The sequence below is a fragment of the Acomys russatus genome, chromosome 29 (assembly GCF_903995435.1).
Source record: "Acomys russatus chromosome 29, mAcoRus1.1, whole genome shotgun sequence".
Taxonomy (NCBI): Eukaryota; Metazoa; Chordata; class Mammalia; order Rodentia; family Muridae; genus Acomys; species Acomys russatus.
Window position 1 is genome coordinate 35492671 of NC_067165.1, and position 17306 is coordinate 35509976.

Here is a 17306-nt window from a genome sequence, read left to right on the forward strand (position 1 = left end):
GTAGAGCACCCAAAGTAATAGAAACTAGTAACAGGAAATTTACTAAGCACTGGTTGCTATGCTAACCCCTTCCCACACAAGACCCCAGAGCAATCTATCCCCACTTCTATGGGTGGAGAAATGAAGGCACCAAAACCTTATACAGCATCTATGGAGTGAGACCCAATCAGGCACAGACTCAGCAAGAGTAAGTACAGTCTCAGTGTTCAAGTGAACACTTCCCTGGCACGCCCTGCCCTGTCATTCCTGAACCTTAGTGAGTGTAGGAACACATGGCTTTCTACTGTGCCTGTGTTTGTTTTGAGACAAGGCTTCACCATGTGGCCCAGGCTGACCTCAAACTCTGAGACCTGCCTGCCTCTGCCGTCTGAGGGCTAGGATTAAAGGTGTGTGCCACCACGCCTGCCCTGTGCTCTGCTGTATGTTACTCTTAGCCTTGCTCCGATATGACTGGGGTCTCCATCAGGTTCACCAGGATTGGCCCTAACTTGGGGCTTAGAACTCTTTACATCTGATAGACAACTCCCATAAATAGTCTCAGCTGTCCCCAGAGCCTCTACGCAGACATAAAGTCCTGTTTCACAGATGTGGAAACTGAGGGCAGGGAACTGGGCAGATGCCTCCCCAGATCACAGAGCCTGCCTACTCCTCCCCAGCTGAGCAACCTTTTCACGCTGAAGTCTCTGAAGGTCTTCCTCATGGGCTGCCCGCAGCTCCCGCAGAGAAGCCTGCGCCTCCCGTTCGGCTTGCACTAGCTTCTGGGTCATCAGCTCCTTGTCCAGGGCTGCTTTCTCTTCGGTGGCTGTTACCTGCTGCCGCAGGCCTGCCAGCTCCCCTGCACAGGAGGGATGGCAGGAAGGCAGGGCTGAGTCACAACCTCCCTCAGGGCCAGCAGACTCGCACCAGATGAGCAACATGGGCAAAACGGAGGGAAGAGAGCTTGCCTGGCACCTCTGCCAAGTTCCTTGAGAAAGTGGCTCACGCCCCCTGGATACCAGTTTGCCACATTGGCTCTCGGGCTCTGTCGCCCTCATGTACAAGGGACAGAGTGCCTGATGAGAAGGGCTACATGGAGGGGAAGGATATCAAAACTATCATGACTCCATTACTGACAGGCTTGCTGGGCCAAGCAGCTGGTCACACTCCATAGCTCCAGCACATCCCAGCACTTGAATGGTGTGCCTTGTTAACTTAACCTCATCCTCATCAGAGATGATGCTCCAAGAGCAGTGACCCCTGAGCTGTTCAGCTTTATGGAGTGTCTCCGTTACAGACAACACCCCTCACTGAGGGGCAAACAGAAGGTGTATTCCACCAGTACCGGTAAGTGCACTGCCCAGGTGTAAGCCCACTAGCCCTGCCCAGGTGTAAGCCCACTAGCCCTGCCCAGGTATAACCCACTAGCCCTGCTCAGGTGTAAACCCACTAGCCCTGCCCAGGTGTAAGCCCACTAGTACTGCCCAGGTGTAACCCACTAGTACTGCCCAGGTGTAAGCCCATTAGCCCTGCCCAGGTGTAAGCCCGCTAGCCCTGCCCAGGTGTAAGCCCACTAGCCTTGCCCACGTGTAAGCCCGCTATCCCTGCTCACGTGTAACCCACTAGCACTGCGCAGGTATAACCCACTAGCACTGCCCAGGTGTAAGCCCGCTAGCCCTGCTCAGATGTAAGCCCACTAGCCCTGCCCAGGTGTAAGCCCACTAGCACTGCCCAGGTGTAAGCCATTAGCCCTGCTCAGGTGTAAGTCCATTAGCACTGCCCAGGTGTAAGCCCATTAGCACTGCCCAGGTGTAAGTCCATTAGCACTGCCCAGGTGTAAGCCATTAGCCCTGCTCAGGTGTAAGCCCGCTAGCCCTGTCCAGGTGTAAGCCCACTAGCACTGCCCAGGTGTAAGCCCACTAGCACTGCCCAGGCGTAAGCCCACTAGCACTGCCCAGGTGTAATCCCGCTAGCCCTGCCCAGGTGTAAGCCCACTAGCACTGCCCAGGTGTAAGCCCACTAGCACTGCCTTTCCTGGGTCTGTCTGACTCAGTAAAGTCAATTTCCATGACCCAAGCTTAGCTCCTCTGCTGAGCTGGAATGACTGATTTAGAGAGTGTGGGGACCTTGGACTGGGACCATGGGGCTGAGATTCACGAAAGCACCTGATGACTCTATAGGGACCTCAGAACTCTCCAGGCCCCCTGATGACGAAGAAACAGCAGCCACAGCTGGCACTGTGCCAAGGCCTCCACATGCTCCTTCACCTTTATCCTGGCAACCAGCTAGGGAGGAGGGCATTCCCCTACCTCTGATGTTGGAGAAACCTACAGCTCAGAGAGGGAGGGACCCATTCAGGGAGCCATGTGACAGCTCAGGACAGGAATCCAGGTCAGCCATAGCCTCACCAGGGCTCCTACCCTCTGCCAGACCCAGTACCCACCGCTGAAGTCCAGCATGGGCCTGGTTGTTCCCCGACCCAGACCCTCGTACCAGTCAGGGTTTCCTTGGCCAGCAGTAGGGCTTGACCATCAGCTTCTAGTTGCTCCCGGCGGGCCTCGAGCTGAGCCAGCTGCCTCTGCACGTCAAACAGGCTGCTCTCCAGGGCTTCCTTCTCCAAGCTATAGCACACAGTCCCTGAGGCCTTGGGACCCAGGCACCCCAGCCCCAGGAAACTGTGGGTTTCAGGGTGCGGCCAGGATGGGCCAAATGCCAGCCTACCTGCCCAGCTAGACCTGGGCTACCTGGGGGAGACTGCACCTGAGCTAGGCTGCGTTGGTAAGCCTGGCTCCTAAGTAACTGTTCCTCTGGGTTAACCCCAGGGTGTGGCTGGTCAAGATGTGGCCCCAGGCACGTCCCCTGCAGGGAGCTGGGCAAAGCCCACCCCTTACCGCAGGCGGATGGCCTCCTCTGACAGGGTCCGGCCCTCACGCTCTGCTGCTGCCAGCTGCACAGCCAGGCCAGCCCGCTCCTTGGCCAGTGCCTCCTTCTCCCGGGCTGTGCGCTCCAGTGCCTCCACCTGCCGCTGTGACTCCCGCAGGGCCTGTTCCAGCTCCTGGTCCCGTCCATTCAGCTGCCGGGAGAGCTGGCCACCCCAGGGACTATGAGCAGAAGCTCTGGCTAGTTCACCATGCACCACTCTAATGTGGGGCTTAGGTCCAGTCCTGGCCTCGTAGCAGGAGGCTGGGGTTTCAGCACAGCCTCTGCACTGGTGTGCTTAGGGAAGCCCTAGTCTTTTCTACACCTGCAAATGCATACATGTGCAAAAACATGGGCCTGGTCATTCACTTCGCCCTGTACCCAAAACTTTCCGAGAAGCTGAACACAGCAAACAGCAAGGAGAACAGCTGTACAGGCTGCAGGGAGGAGCTGGAGCTGCACATGGACCTCAGGACACAGGTTCCATTGCAGGCCCCAGAGCCCTGGAACCCTAAGCTGCCTTCCAGCTATGTGGTTCCAGTTCCCTGAGTCTCTACTTCCTTCATATGATGGATCTGTGGCACAGAGCCAGCACATCCTCTAAGTGACAGAATCTTGTAGCCTGAGACAGACACAGTAGCAGAGGCATACAGGGTATAACAGCGCACTCAAGGCCCTTAGCTAGTAGAGGTGACAAGCGCCTGAGCTTGTGACTTATCCCAGAATAGCACGTGAGTGGCCAGGAGCCTCTACCCACATCTGAATGGGGGCTCAGCTCACCTGGGCCAACTGCTCCTGCAGATGGCTACGTTCACTGCGCACTGCAAGGAGCTGCTGCTCCAGCACCTCCCGGGCCTGCTCAGCCACACACAGCGAACCTTCCAGGCCCTGCCGCTCCACTTCCTGCTCCAGCCTCTGGTGCTCCAATCGTTCCTGCTCCTCCACAGCCAGTGTAGTGGCATGCTCTGCCTGCTGCTGTCGGCTCAGGAGCGCTGCCTTTTCTTCCTCTAGCTGTGTAGATAGAGATCTGGAGGAGCAAAGGGACCCTCCCAGGACCAGGCTGCCCCTCCATCTCTCCAATGGTCCCCACTAGTCCAGGGGAGGCTCCCTAGGGTGGAGGAAAGATGCTTATGGTGTTAAGAACAAAGCAGCAGAATAGAGCTGGCCCAGAGTATCTTTCTAATATTTACAAGCCAGGGATAAAGAAGGGCAGTTGGGGTGAGAGGTGGACAGTAGGGTAGACAGCAGAGTGTGGGAGACCGGCATGCCTCTATGCGGCCTCCCTGGTAGATGACATGTGGGGCAGGGGCACAGTGTACCTGGGCAATGAGGCGGTTTAATTCTAGCTTGTCCTGGGCTAGACTCTCATTAAGGGCACTCAGCTTGGACAAGGAGTCTCGCAGGGAGGCCTCCTCGGCCTTCAGCTTGGTTATGGAGAGCTCCAGCTGTGCACGGCCAGCCTCAGCCTGCAGTGGGGACAGGAAAGCCACAGTCAGGGAGAGATCCAAAGAAGCAGACCCTCGCAGACAGGTTAGGGCCAGGGAGAAAGGGCTGATACAAGTCAGGCAATCCCCATTAAAGAAGGCCTCAGCCTGGGAGGTTGTTTGAATGACACCTCATAACCCTAGAGCTGCTAAAGAAAGGTCTGAAAGGCAGAGCCGGGGTCAGAAGAGACTCCAGGTGCAGCCTAGGGCGCCATCATGTAAAACCTAGACTGTCAGAAGCGGACAAACACCTTCCAAGGGCTCCCAGGACCATGACCCCAACTTTCTCAGTTTCAGGACCCATCTCCACAGAAGGGATCAGGCAATTCTGAACTTCAGCCTCTGGTCTCAGGAGCCCCTGAAGAAGCAAGGATCGGTGGCCTGGATCAGCCTGTGGCTCAGTGGGTAAAGCTCTTGCCACTCAAGCATAAGGACATGAGTTCAAATCTCCAGAGTCCATGTACAAGCTGTAGACAGAAGCCCAGTGATCCCATAGCAAGATAGGGGCAGACAGGAGGATCCCCAGAAGCAGCTCAAGATCCAGCTAGTGTAGTAAACACAGCGGAAAACAATGAAAGACTTAAAACATGAGTGTGTGTGCGCGTGCGCACATACACATGAGAGAGAGAGAGAGAGAGAGAGAGAGAGAGAGAGAGAGAGAGATATCTCTAAAAAAAAAAAAAAAAGATAAAAAGTCAGTCTATATTCCAAGTAAGGGGTCAATGACACGCTTAGACAGCAGCCTGAAGTTTGTGGCCAGAGGGAAGAACCATGAATTGTGTGGGTGTCATGACTCACCTTGGTCAGCGCCTCGGCCACCTCTGCCTTCTCTGTCTGCAGCACGTCCCTCTGCAGTATGGCACAGCTCAGTGCCTCCCGTACCTCCACCAACTCCTTAGCCAGCCCTGAGCGCTTTGCTTCCAGTTGCTCCAGCTGTCTATGACTGTGGGACAGGGGACTCCTGTCACTTCACTCCTCTGTGCCCCATGCAGGCCAGAGTGGGGCACTGGTAGGATACCGAGGGCAAGAGCCTCATCCCTCCCCCAAAACAACGTAGCCCACTGTATTAGTTGTGACTCTGGGAATCAACTGTCACATCCATAAAGCCTTGTGATGCTGTGGTGCCCCACAGGAGGTACTTCAGATGGCGCCTGCTGCCACCCTAAGGCTTCAGAAACTACACGCCCACTAACAACACCACCATCACTCCCTGTGCCTCGGAGACATAAATAGTGCAGGGTAAAATCCTGGGGCAAGCTTCATGATCCCACCCCAAGTGCCTCAGTTTTACTATGTATAAAATGGGGCTGCAGAAATGGCTCAGCAGGTAAGAGCACTGTGGGGAGGGAGGGTGGGGGGCTCTTTCTAAATCACAGCTGAGGGCTGAACAAGGGAGTCCAAGAGCTTTAAATGGTCTCTGGCACTTAACATTATTATTGTCACTTTTTTTTTTTTTTTTTTTTTTTTTTTTGGACAAGGTCTCTATACATAGCCCTAGCTACCCTGGAACCTACAGAGATCCACCTGCCTCTGCATCTGAGTGCTGGGATTAAAGGTGTACATGACTAGCACCTTACATTTCTTTCTCTTTTTTTAGATTCATTTATTATGTATACAGTGCTCTGCCTGCATGTACACCTGCAGGCCAGAAGAGGGCATCAGATTTCATTATAGATGGTTGTGAGCCACCATGTGGTTGCTGGAAATTGAACTCAGGACCTTTGGAAGAGTAGCCAGTGCCTTTAACCTCTAAGCCATCTCTCCAGCCCCACCTTACATTTCTTTTTTCTTCTTTTTTTTTTTTTTTTACCTTACATTTCTTAAATAAATATTATTACTCTTTTTTGGGGGAAGTTATCAAGACAGGGTTTCTCTGCATGGCCCTGGCTGTCCTAGAACTCAATCTATACACCAGGCTGGCCTTGAACTCATAGAGATCCACCTGCCTCTGCCTCTCAAGTGCTGAGATTAAAGGCATGCACCATGACTGCCCAACTATTATTATTAATCTTTAATCATTGTTCTTATCATCCAAGCCCTCTCTTCCTGGCCCCACAGTGGCTACACTCCATTTTCTGGAGTGGGGCTGCTTAGAAGACACAGGACATGGGGATGCTATCTCCAAGACTGCACTGGAAGGGCCAGGTAGGGAGGTGAGCAGGGGCCCGCCCACCTGCGCTCCAGCTCTCTGCGGGCCCTGGCGCCCTCCTGCACCGTGTCCTCCTGCTCATCCTCCAGCTGGGTGTGCTGACGCCTCAGCTCCTCCTGGGCAGCCTGCAGCTTTTCCAGCTCCTGGCGCAGCTCCTCAGCCTGTTGCTTTGTCACTTGCAGGCTGTGTGCCAGGCTGCCCTTCTCCCTATAGGACAAGTAAAAAGAGCAGAGGGCATTTCTGAGGCTACTCTCCTCCAGGGAAGGTGGCTCTGTCCCCCAGAGCACTGCCTCCAGGAAGCCTTCCCTGATGCTTCTCACAGCTGACTCATCTCACTGATGCCAGCCAGCAGTGAGAACCTGGCTCTCCCTCTCCCAGCCTGTACACCTACAAGCCCAGAGGAATAGATGGAGGTGCTGGTGTCACCTGCAAGCACCCCAGCAGGTGGAAGAGGCCAGAGCCAGGCTCCTAGGACACATAGGCATCTAGGATGGCCAAGAACCACCTGTGCCATCTCCCACCCTCAATCCTGGCAAGCCAGACAGAGCTGGCTTTGTCTGGACCCCAGAGCTTCCCACTGCAGGGAGCAGCAGCATGGCCGCGGTGTGCTGCAGAGGAGGAGGAAGTCACAGGGAATGCCAAAGGCTCGCACAGAGTTGCCCTCTTCCCAAGCTCCATGGTCCTGATGCAGGCTGCATCCTCTCTCACTGGGGTTTCTAGATTAGGCTGCAGGCTGCTTATCTCTTTACTAGAGTGGAAACCCCTAATTATGCTATATACCAACTTCTGGCATGATATTAAGAACAGAAAATAAAATGGGGTTCTCACTATGGACATAAGTATTTAAAAGGCCCAGTTCCTTCCCAGAAGAGGAAATCAAAGGCTTGGTCTCAAATGAGCTGCCTTGCCACTTCCATCAGCCTCAGAGCGAGAGTCTGGAAAGTCTTTCAGCTGCTATATGACAACAGCTCTGACTGTCATCAGATGCACATCAACCGAGATGATGTGGGTACAACACTTGGCAAACAGCCTGGTACACAGTGCACACATGAACATGAACATGAACACTTACTGTGCTTCCACACTGCCAGGACTATGGAAGGCAAAACCAGAGTTAGGATAAGCAGGTGAAGCCGGGCAATGGTGGTGCACACCTTTAATCCCAGCACTTGGGAGGCAGAGACAGGTGGATTGCTGTGAGTTCGAGGCCAGCCTGGTCTACAAAGCAAGTCCAGGACAGCCAAGGCTACACAGAGAAATCCGTCTCAAAAGAACAAAAAAACAAAACAAAACAAACAAAAAAGATAAGCAGGTGAAGCTGGCAGGGGTGGGGGTGTACTCTGAGTTCATCTCTATTTTCTTTTTTTCTCTCCTTGTTTTGTTTGTTTTCTTTTGTGGTTTTTCCAGGCAAGCTTTCCTATGTAGCCCTGGTTGTTCTGAACTCGCTCTGCAGACCAGGCTAGCCTTGTTATGTAACCCTGGCTAGCTTAGATCTGGTATATAGCCTGGGCTGACCTCAAACTTGGGACAATCCTCCTGCCTCAGTGTTCTAAGTGCTGGGTTGCAAATGTGCACATTCAGTACCTGCTTTTCTTAGACACTTGTTTGTTTATTTGTTTGAGGCAGGTCCTGGCTGGCCTAGAGCTCCCTATGTAGACCAGGCTGGCCTTGAACCCACAGAGATCTACCTGCTTCTGCTTCCCAAATGTTGGGATTAAAGGTATGTGTCCCATCATGCCTAACTTTCCTGTTTTTACTTAGAAAATTAAAAACAACAACAACAAAATTTAAAAACTACCACAGGGCTGGAGAGATGGCTCAGAGGTTAAGAGCATTGACTGCTCTTCCAGAGGTCCTGAGTTCAATTCCCAGCAACCACATGGTGGCTCACAACCATCTATAATTAGATCTGATGCCTTCTTCTGGCCTGCAGGTGTATGTGCAGCCAGAGCACTGTATACATAATAATAAATAAATCTTAAAAAAACAAAAAAACTACCAGGTAGCTAAGGGGAGGATAGTGCCTCTCTTTCTCTCTCATTTTTTTAAAGTTATTACATTTAAGCCAGGTGAGGTGGTGCATGCCTTTAATCCCAGGATTCGGGAGGCAGAGGCAGGCAGATCACTGTGAGTTCGAGGCCAGCCTAGTCTACAAAGTGAGTCCAGGACAGCCAAGGCTACACAGAGAAATCCTGTCTCAAAAAAATATATATATTACATTTAATTTTTTTTCTTGTGCTGTGTGTGGGAGTGTATGTGTGTGTGCGTGTGTGTGATCATGGGGCTCATGAGTGGAGATCAGAGGGTAAACATGTTTGATTTCGTTCTCTTGAGTACATGCTGCTCTTGCAGAGCACTGGTCAGTTCTCAGCATCCACCCTGGATGGCTCAGTCACCTGTAACTCTAGATCCACGGGGATTTAACTGACAGCTCTGGCTTCTAGGAGTGTACATACCCACATTCACATAAAAAACAAAACAAAACAAAAACATCTTTTTAAAAGTCTTAAAAAAAAAAAAAGATTCTCTACCATCTGGGTGGTAGCGCACACCTTTAATCCCAGCACTTGGAAGGCAGAGGCAGACAGATCTCTGAGATTTCGAGGCCAGTCTGGTCCACAGAGTGAGTTCCAGGACAGCCAAGGCTACACAGAGAAACCCTGTATCAAAAAATAAATCAAGAGACGGGCGTGGTGGCACACGCCTTTAATCCCAGCACTCGGGAGGCAGAGGCAGGCGGATCGCTGTGAGTTCGAGGCCAGCCTGGTCTACAAAGTGAGTCCAGGATGGCCAAGGCTACACGGAGAAACCCTGTCTCGAAAAACCAAAAACAAAAAACAAACAAACAAACAAAAAAATCAATACATAAACAAACAAACAACAAACAACTGTCTCTAGGATGGCTGGGATGTAGCTTAATGGTAGAGTACTTCTCTGGCATGGCATGCACCAGGCTTGGGTTCATTCTCAGCTAGAGGAAACAAACCAACCAACAAGAGACAGTTCAGAACAGCATAGTTCTAGAACATTCTATAACCACATGTGGCAATGAGAGCACTTGAAATGAGGCCAAGGTAACAAGAACTGAAATTTTACTTCCTTGAAAACTACATCTTGCAGCTAGCTGGACCCTCCATTGGAACAAGCCTGGTTGGCTAGGCCCAGCTCCTCCTGCTGGTCCTTAGGCCCCGCACCTGCTCAGGAGCTCGTTAGCGCTGCGTAGGCGCTGGACCTCTCGCTGCGCATCCTCTTGGGCTTGAGCTGTAGCAGCTGTCTGGTCCCTCAAGCGCTGTAGCTGCTCCACCAGGCCACGCCGCTCGCCCTCGCTATCACTGAGCTGCTTGCGTACGGTGCCCAAAAGGTCTTGGCTGGCTTCATAGCGCCCACGCATGTCCTGGGATATAGGGGTTGTGGGGTCTGGAAGAGCCCACTCACTCTCTCCTAACAGCTCCATAGCACTGGATGTGCCTGGGCCAGCAGAGAGCACTTCACTCCAGTGTCCTCACCTCCCTAGGCCAGAGCAACTCCAACCTGGCTCCCCAGAGGCAGGCAAACCGCCCAAGAGCACCGGATCCTAGGTGCTGACTCCGCCCACACGAGCCTAGGCCCCGCCCCTCGTGTCCTCCCTGCCACCCCACCCCTAGTTCCCAAGCTCTCCTTATCCTAGACTCAAATTCCTCCTCCTAGTATTTTTACGAGGGTCCTAGCCCCGAGTTCTAACTCCTTTTCTGAGGCACCCCAGCCATTCAGGTACTCCAGGCTCAGATTCTCTCGGGAACTCTCTATCAGCAGCGGTTTCTCGGTTTCTCGGGGCCCAGGCCCCGCCCCCTGAGTCCTCGGCTCTGAGATGCTCAGGCCTCTTTCTACCTGGACCTGCAGCTGGCGCTTGTGCAGGGCAGAGTGGATCAGCGTGAGCGTAGAGGAGTCAGAGCAGGCTGGGGACAGGCCTCGCCGTGGAGAACGACCTCGGCCCGGGGAGGGTTGCCTCGGAGGGGTCGGGGTCCGCGGGCCAGAGAGGCCCCGCAGGCTGCCATCAGAGGTGTCCGCAGTGCGCTCTGAGCTGCTGAGTTGAATGCCACTCTCCGTGTCTGACAGGGCAGCCTTGAGGGAGGAAAGGGGAGTCGGGGTTAGCTGTCACAGCCCTGCGTGAGGCAACATGACACTTCCAACAAGCTCCTTCCCTCAAGAAGACTTCCGGAGTCCACATCCAGCAGTGTGCAGCCCGCCAGGCAAGGCCTCCTCCTACTCACTGCTCTTCAGTGTCCTCACAGTTCTCACAGGGGCTAATCAGGGCAAGGATGGGTGAACCAGTGGCCAAGGTGAATAGGCCCACCCACTTCCAGTTCACCCTTAGTCTCCAAGGGGTGTGGCACCGGGGCCCAGAAAAGTGTGGCCGGCCCTGTGTGAGCTGTAACCATACCTGTGCCAGGTCCCTCAGGGTCTGTTGCAGCCCCTCTCCATCCTCAGTGTCCAGGGCTGCCTGCTCCTGGATCCGCAGAGACTCCTTGTGACAAAAAAGGTTGGTCATAGTTATGTCAAAGTACAAAGTCTCTCCTTCATGTTCTGCTCAGGTAGCAGTTACTGCAATACCTACAAGCCTGCTGCCCTCACTGAACCAATGAGGCCCAGAGAAACAGTGTCCTGTCCCAGTCACCTGGCCTAGTGAAGAAGAGCCCAAACCCTGCCCCAGGCCATGCCTTGGGGGTATGCATCTTGTGGGGAGGCTTTTCCTGGGAGCCCAAGTCCCGACTCCCCACATACTGAACTGGAGACCCTTGGGCTTTGGTTTCCTCAGCTGTGTAATTCCTTGCTGAAGGGAGGGTGGGAAGGTACAGAATAGGTGAATGCCACTGTGCTAAGCCTGGCATGCACTGTGAGAGGACAGCACCCAGTCTGGGTGGGACATTCAACATGGCCCAAACAGCCTGGCCCTCAGCCAGCAGCCATGGATTTGGCTAGTGCCACATCTTGCTGCCACATCTCACCAGAGCCTCCAACTTGTCCGAGAGGGTCCTGTTGACCTCATCCTTCTCTGTGTTCTGGTTCTGAAGGTGTTCCACAGACAGGGCCAGCTCTGTCACTCTGGAGGAAGGAGCAAAAGAGATGAGTGGGGGGACCTGCCTCAGCTCCTCAAGCCCACCAACAGATGTCCTCTGTGCCTCCCCAAACTGAACAAGGTCCCTAGGATCTACCCCCCCCAACCAGGCATGGCACCTGGATAAACCACTTCTCGCCTGGGCACCTCTCACTTCAGAGACAGCTGGCTGTCTCTCATGAGAGAGCAGAGGGGGCCCACCCAGGAGGCAGGAGTTGGGGTCACGTGTGTCATCAAAGGTTGAACTATGTCTAGACCCCAGTCCTTTGAACATCAAACAGTACTTGGCTAACCTGGGGAAGGGCCCAGCCCTGATGAACACTTCTGTGTCTCCAGCTGACCCCTCTGCAGGAGAGGTGGCCATGGATGGGCCTGCTGCCACCCACCTGGCACTAAGATCGGCCTTGTCCAGGTCACTCTGCACCTGCAGCTGGGCCAGGTCCTTCTCCCGGAGCAGCTTGGCCCGTAGCTGCTCCTCCAGTTGGGCCTGCAGCAGTTTTTGCTTCTCCAGAGCCGTGTCAGCCCGGCTCTCAGCCCGCTGCAGGCTGGCACTCAGTCCCAGGCCCACCTCCTGGACAGCCCGGGATGTGCGGACTAGCTCCCCTCCCAGCTGCAGTAGGTCCCTGAGAGAGAGCAGAATAAGGGGCTGCAGGGGGTGGCCTCCAAGTACAAATCAAGAAAACCGCACTGTGACACTATCTGTCACTATCAGAGTGGGGAAACAAAGTCACACAATGCCCAGTGTGGGTGGGGAAACTGGCCTTCCCCTACTCAGCTGATGGGAGGGCAAGTGGGTAAGGCCACAGTGGAAGGCAACTAGAAAAGGTCCTGAAAAGTATGAACACCAGGCGCTCTGCATCTATGACGGCCACATCTCCCATAAGCCCTGCACAAGGCAATGCAGATAACTCATGGTGGCAAAGCACTGTGGAAATCCTGATGATATCAAAACATACATTAAAAAGGAGATGGCTATTCAATAAACGATGGCAGATCCATTCAGTGGGTCCTACAGCCAAGAAAAACCAACAGGGAAGCTACTGTGATGTGCACACCTCCCAGGAGAATGAACAGAGGAGGAAGGCTTCTTCAAGAACAGCCACATTGAGCCAGATGGTAGCACAAGCTTGCCATCAAAGTTCTCAGGAGGCCGAAGCAGGACCGTCGCATTCCAGGCTAGCCAGGGCTACAGAGTGAGACCTTGCAGAAAAGGGAGTAGGGGGCAGTGAGATGGCTTAGGGGTAAGGGTGCCTGCTGCCAAGTCTGGTTACCTGGGTTTGATCTTGGGGACCTACATGGTGGAAGGAGAGAACTGAATCCAAAGGTTGTACTTAGCCACCACACATGTGTGTGTACACACACACACACACACACACACACACACACACACACACACACTAAAATAAAATAAAATGGAGAACAAAAGATTAAATTATACAGAGTGTATACTCCAAGACAAGGGGGTATATGACAGACAAGGAGTAGGGTGGGTGGAAGCTACTTTATTTACTTTATAAAACAACCCAGGAAGCCACATAAGAGACTGGTATCCTCACTCGCCTTGAGAAGGGGAGGGGTCACGTTAGCAGGAGGACAGACGTCTCACCAGTAAGTACCATTTTGAACTAGGAACCTTTAAGTATGTGCCCTAGTCAAGAGCAAAATAGAAAAGTGTTCCATTTGGCCAGGCAGAGTGGCACACACCTTTAATCCCAGAAGTTGGGAGGCTGAGATAGGAGGGTTCTCTGTGAGTTTGAGACCAGCCTGGTCTACAGATCAAGTTCCAAGCCAGCCAGGGCTACATAATAATTTCCTGTCTAAAAATTAAAAATTAAAAAAAAAACTAGTGCTGGAGAAAGGCTCAGAGGTTAAGAGTAATGACTGCTCTTCCAGAGGTCCTGAGTTCAATTCCCAGTAACCACATGGTGGCTCACAACCATCTAGAATGAGATCTAGTGCCCTCTTCTAGTGTGAAGATATACATGCAGGAGAAACACTGTATATATAAGTAAATAAAATCTTTAATAATAATAAAATAAAAATAAAAAACTTCCCATGCTAATTAAAAACAAGACCCACTTTAAAGTCCCAATGTAGGCTCATCCACTCTTTGAACAAGCTGCAGTGCTGAGCATCCAACAGCAGGAGGTGGGGGAGTGTCCCATAAAAGTCTAGCTAACACACAGTAGGTCAAGCACAATACCCAACTGCTTCTAATGCAATTTTCATCCCAACATTGAGTTAGAAACATGACCCAACCGTGAGCCTTAGACGTCTGCCCCAGGCCTAGGGGCCTCCTGGTGGTGGGGTGGGGCAGATAATGCACTGCTGGCGTCTGAGTCTTCCCCAGAAAACAGCAGTCTGCAGCTCTAACCACAGATCTGTATGGTGGGCAAAACAGACTTGTAACCCCAGTACTTGGAAGAAAAAGCTTCAAGCACTGGGCTGGGGCCATGGCTCAGCTGGTCAAGTGTTTGCCTAACACACATAAAGCCCCAGGTTTAATCCCCAGGAGTACATAAATCGGCATGGTAGCCCATGCCTGTAATTCCAGCACTCCAGTGGAAACAAGAGGATCAGAAGTTCAAGGTCATTGTCTTCTGTATAATGAGTTTAAGAACAGCCTGGAGGGGACTGGAGAGATGGCTCAGAGGTTAAGAGCACCGACTGCTCTTCCAAAGGTCATGAGTTCAATTCCCAGCTACCACATGGTGGCTCACAACCATCTATAATGAGATCTGGTGTCCTCTTCTGGCTTGCAGGCAGGATATTGTATACATAATAAATAAAGAAATCTTAAAAAAAAAACAAAACAAAACAACAACAAAAAAAAAAAAAAACCCAGCCTGGACTACATAAGCCTTTAAGAAAGAAGATTCCAGATTCCAAAATGTAAAACTCTACTGGGCGTGGTAATGCATGCCTTTAATCCCAGCACTCAGGAGGCAGAAGCAGGTGGATCTCTGAATTTGAGACTAGACAGAGCTACATAGTGAGATATTGTCTCAAAAACAAACAAACAAACAAACAAACAAAAAAACCTTTAGTCCCATTTTGTGCCTATCTGTGGCTCCTGATTCAAACAAACTATAAAGACAAACAGGGAGGCAGGCTTCAATGTGAACTCAGCTACTCTCTGCTGTGTGACCTGAGAAGATCACTCCACCTCTCTGATCTCTGGTGTGAAATGGAAGTAGGACAGTTCCTGCCTCAGAGGGGCAGTGCATACTAGATGAAACACCATAGACAGTGCTGTCCAGCTGAGCGCCAGCAGTGCTGACTGTCTCTCTCAGCTGCCTCTGGGAGCCCATGGCAGGATGCACCCCATGCCCCCAGCAGCCAAGCCTCACCTCTCTGTGCCCATCTTCACCTCGCTGACCAGCCTTCGAAGCCCCATGACCTGTCTCCAGAGGAGGAGCAGGCGGCTGTGCTCGCTGCTGAAGTAGGCGTTGAAGGACTAGGGGACAGACACTGAGATCACTGTGGCATTCCTGCCCCAGCGCCTGCCCTGCCAGCATGGTCTAGGGACGGACCTGCATTTCCTGGAGAGCAAAGAGCACCCAGGGCCTGGATAGGCCTCCCAGCTGCCAGGGAGTGACCATGACCATGAGCTGGTCACTTAACACTCTACACGAGACAATGACAACATCGCACTCCATGAGGAGTAAAAGAAACTGCCCAGGGCATTTGTAAGCAAGGCCAGCTCTCCCAGATGACCGTGAGCACTGCTACTGTGCACACCTGGTCAGGCTCTCCACCCCTCCCCACCCATGCAGGGCCCCTCCTCGGGCATGCTATCCTACCAGCACTCACTCACCTCTTCCTCGCGCCTCCATGCTGCCTCCCTCTGCTCCAGCTCCTTGCAGCTGCGGGTCCAGTCACTGGTCACCTTGCGGATGTCCTCACTCAGAGCCTGGTTGGCCAAGTTTGCCTGGTCCAGTTGTTCTCTCAGCATGGCATTCACCTGGGCCAGGCTGGCACTTCTGGGAAGGGCAGGGGGCAGAGTCAGTGAGCACTAGCTGATTTGTCCAGAGGCCACACCCACTGGCTGTGCCACACCCTTACCTCTGCTGTTCTTCCTCCAGGCGCAGGAGGGCGCTGTCCAGGTCCTGACTGTGTTCTGTGTCCTGGTGGGAAGGAGAGGAGTCAGGACAGGCAGGAGGAGGGAGGGCTTATGCCTGCCCACCCGGGCACCCACCCTTAGTCGCTGCTGCTCCAGCTCAGTAGACTTGTCCAGCAGCTGCTTCTCTAGCTCCGAACACTGCTTCTTACACTGCAAAATCTGGCAATGTGTAGGGCTCAGTGTGAGCCCAGGGGTGAGGGCAAAGTGAAGAAGAGTGAGGGCAGGGATAGGGGTGAGTAGCCCTGACCTTGGCCTGCAGCCGCTGCACTAACTGGGCCTGCCGCTGCTGACCCTCCTGGTAGGCCTGCAGCTTGCGCCGGTAGGAGGCCTGTTCCTCCTGCAGCTGCCTCCGCAGCTCCACGCTCTGCCGCACCAGCCCCCTGGGCTCCTGCGCCTCCAGTTCCCCAGTCTCCAGCCGCACAGCCTGCTCCAGCTGCAGGGAAGGGCTCTGGGTGAGAGGCCTGTGCTTTCTGGGAAGCAGGCCCAGGCCTCTTCAGGAGACACCAGGCTGGGCCCAGGCCCACAATGCTTTGCAAGCTGACAGCCAAGCACTCCAAGGAGCAGCTACAGGCAGGTGTGCCCAGGATGCAGTGCACATGTACATAAACATGAGCATATTGATGGAGCTTGCGTGAGCATATAGATGAAGGAATGGACACACACACAGGACAATGACACAGAGGCATACAGAACATGGCACATGGATAAAACACGCTTGGGCACACAGGGCAGGCATGGGCACACAGATGGGACATGCTTGGATACACAGGGCAGGTATACAATGCAGACATGGGAATATATGTAGGGTGGGCATGGACACACAGACAGGCCAAGCGTAGGCACACAGAAGAGACAGGCATGTACAAGTGAGGTAGCCCTGCCACCACGTCTGCAAATGTATGCACCTGGAGGCAGACTGTAGAAGAATCCATGCCTTCCTTCAGAACACTGAACCTGCTCACTACGGTTTATGCCTCAGACTGCTGCCATGTCTCCCCTAGCCTCTTCCTTCCCCAAGGCAAGCTCAGGAAAGCCTGGATTTTTGTTCCTCATTCGATTTTAGTGGCAAGGATGTTGGCTGTGGGGTGGCATGGCTCATACCAGGGAATATCTGAGACATTGAACTAACTATGTGAGTGCATGTGAATCTATCAGAACAGAGCTGTCAATATGCATAGGTCTGAGCTTACAAAGGCACTTGTAACGCACATGAGCAGTCTCAAACATCCCAGGATGGCACATATGAGCCCCACTAAACATACAGCCTTAAGATCTGCCTGTACCCCACCTCGCATTTGCCTTCTCTCACCCCTACCTTTGCCTCACCTTACAGGACCCTCCCCTGCCCAGCTTCCTCTACTCCAGCTATCCTGCAGTGTGCTACCCTCGGGCCCATGGGCACACAGAGGAGGCCTGTTCACTAGCCCTCTTAACCCTGTTCAGGTGCCTGATAACACTGGCTGCTCTTCCTGGGGTCTCTCAGCTTCTAGCTGTCAGAGAAAGAGGCTGATAGGGAGAAGGGCTGAAGATGAGCACTCTTTGGGTCATGAACACACACAC

General features: G+C 53.1%; 1 protein-coding gene across 1 annotated transcript in view; it reads right to left on the reverse strand.

Annotated features, from left to right (window-relative positions):
- Crocc (ciliary rootlet coiled-coil, rootletin) overlaps nucleotides 1-17306 on the reverse strand; it is a 42325-nt gene that overhangs the window by 18355 nt on the left and 6664 nt on the right. The window contains exons 4-20 of the mRNA XM_051171335.1: nucleotides 15994-16179; nucleotides 15822-15905; nucleotides 15689-15750; nucleotides 15441-15606; nucleotides 14974-15080; nucleotides 12010-12246; nucleotides 11514-11610; nucleotides 10949-11032; nucleotides 10396-10629; nucleotides 9723-9922; nucleotides 6553-6735; nucleotides 5178-5322; nucleotides 4215-4361; nucleotides 3676-3906; nucleotides 2868-3061; nucleotides 2470-2597; nucleotides 666-835 (exon numbers count right to left, since the gene is read on the reverse strand). Coding sequence (XP_051027292.1) covers nucleotides 666-835; nucleotides 2470-2597; nucleotides 2868-3061; nucleotides 3676-3906; nucleotides 4215-4361; nucleotides 5178-5322; nucleotides 6553-6735; nucleotides 9723-9922; nucleotides 10396-10629; nucleotides 10949-11032; nucleotides 11514-11610; nucleotides 12010-12246; nucleotides 14974-15080; nucleotides 15441-15606; nucleotides 15689-15750; nucleotides 15822-15905; nucleotides 15994-16179 — 2655 coding nt within the window. The remainder of the gene's footprint in view (nucleotides 1-665; nucleotides 836-2469; nucleotides 2598-2867; nucleotides 3062-3675; nucleotides 3907-4214; nucleotides 4362-5177; nucleotides 5323-6552; nucleotides 6736-9722; nucleotides 9923-10395; nucleotides 10630-10948; nucleotides 11033-11513; nucleotides 11611-12009; nucleotides 12247-14973; nucleotides 15081-15440; nucleotides 15607-15688; nucleotides 15751-15821; nucleotides 15906-15993; nucleotides 16180-17306) is intronic.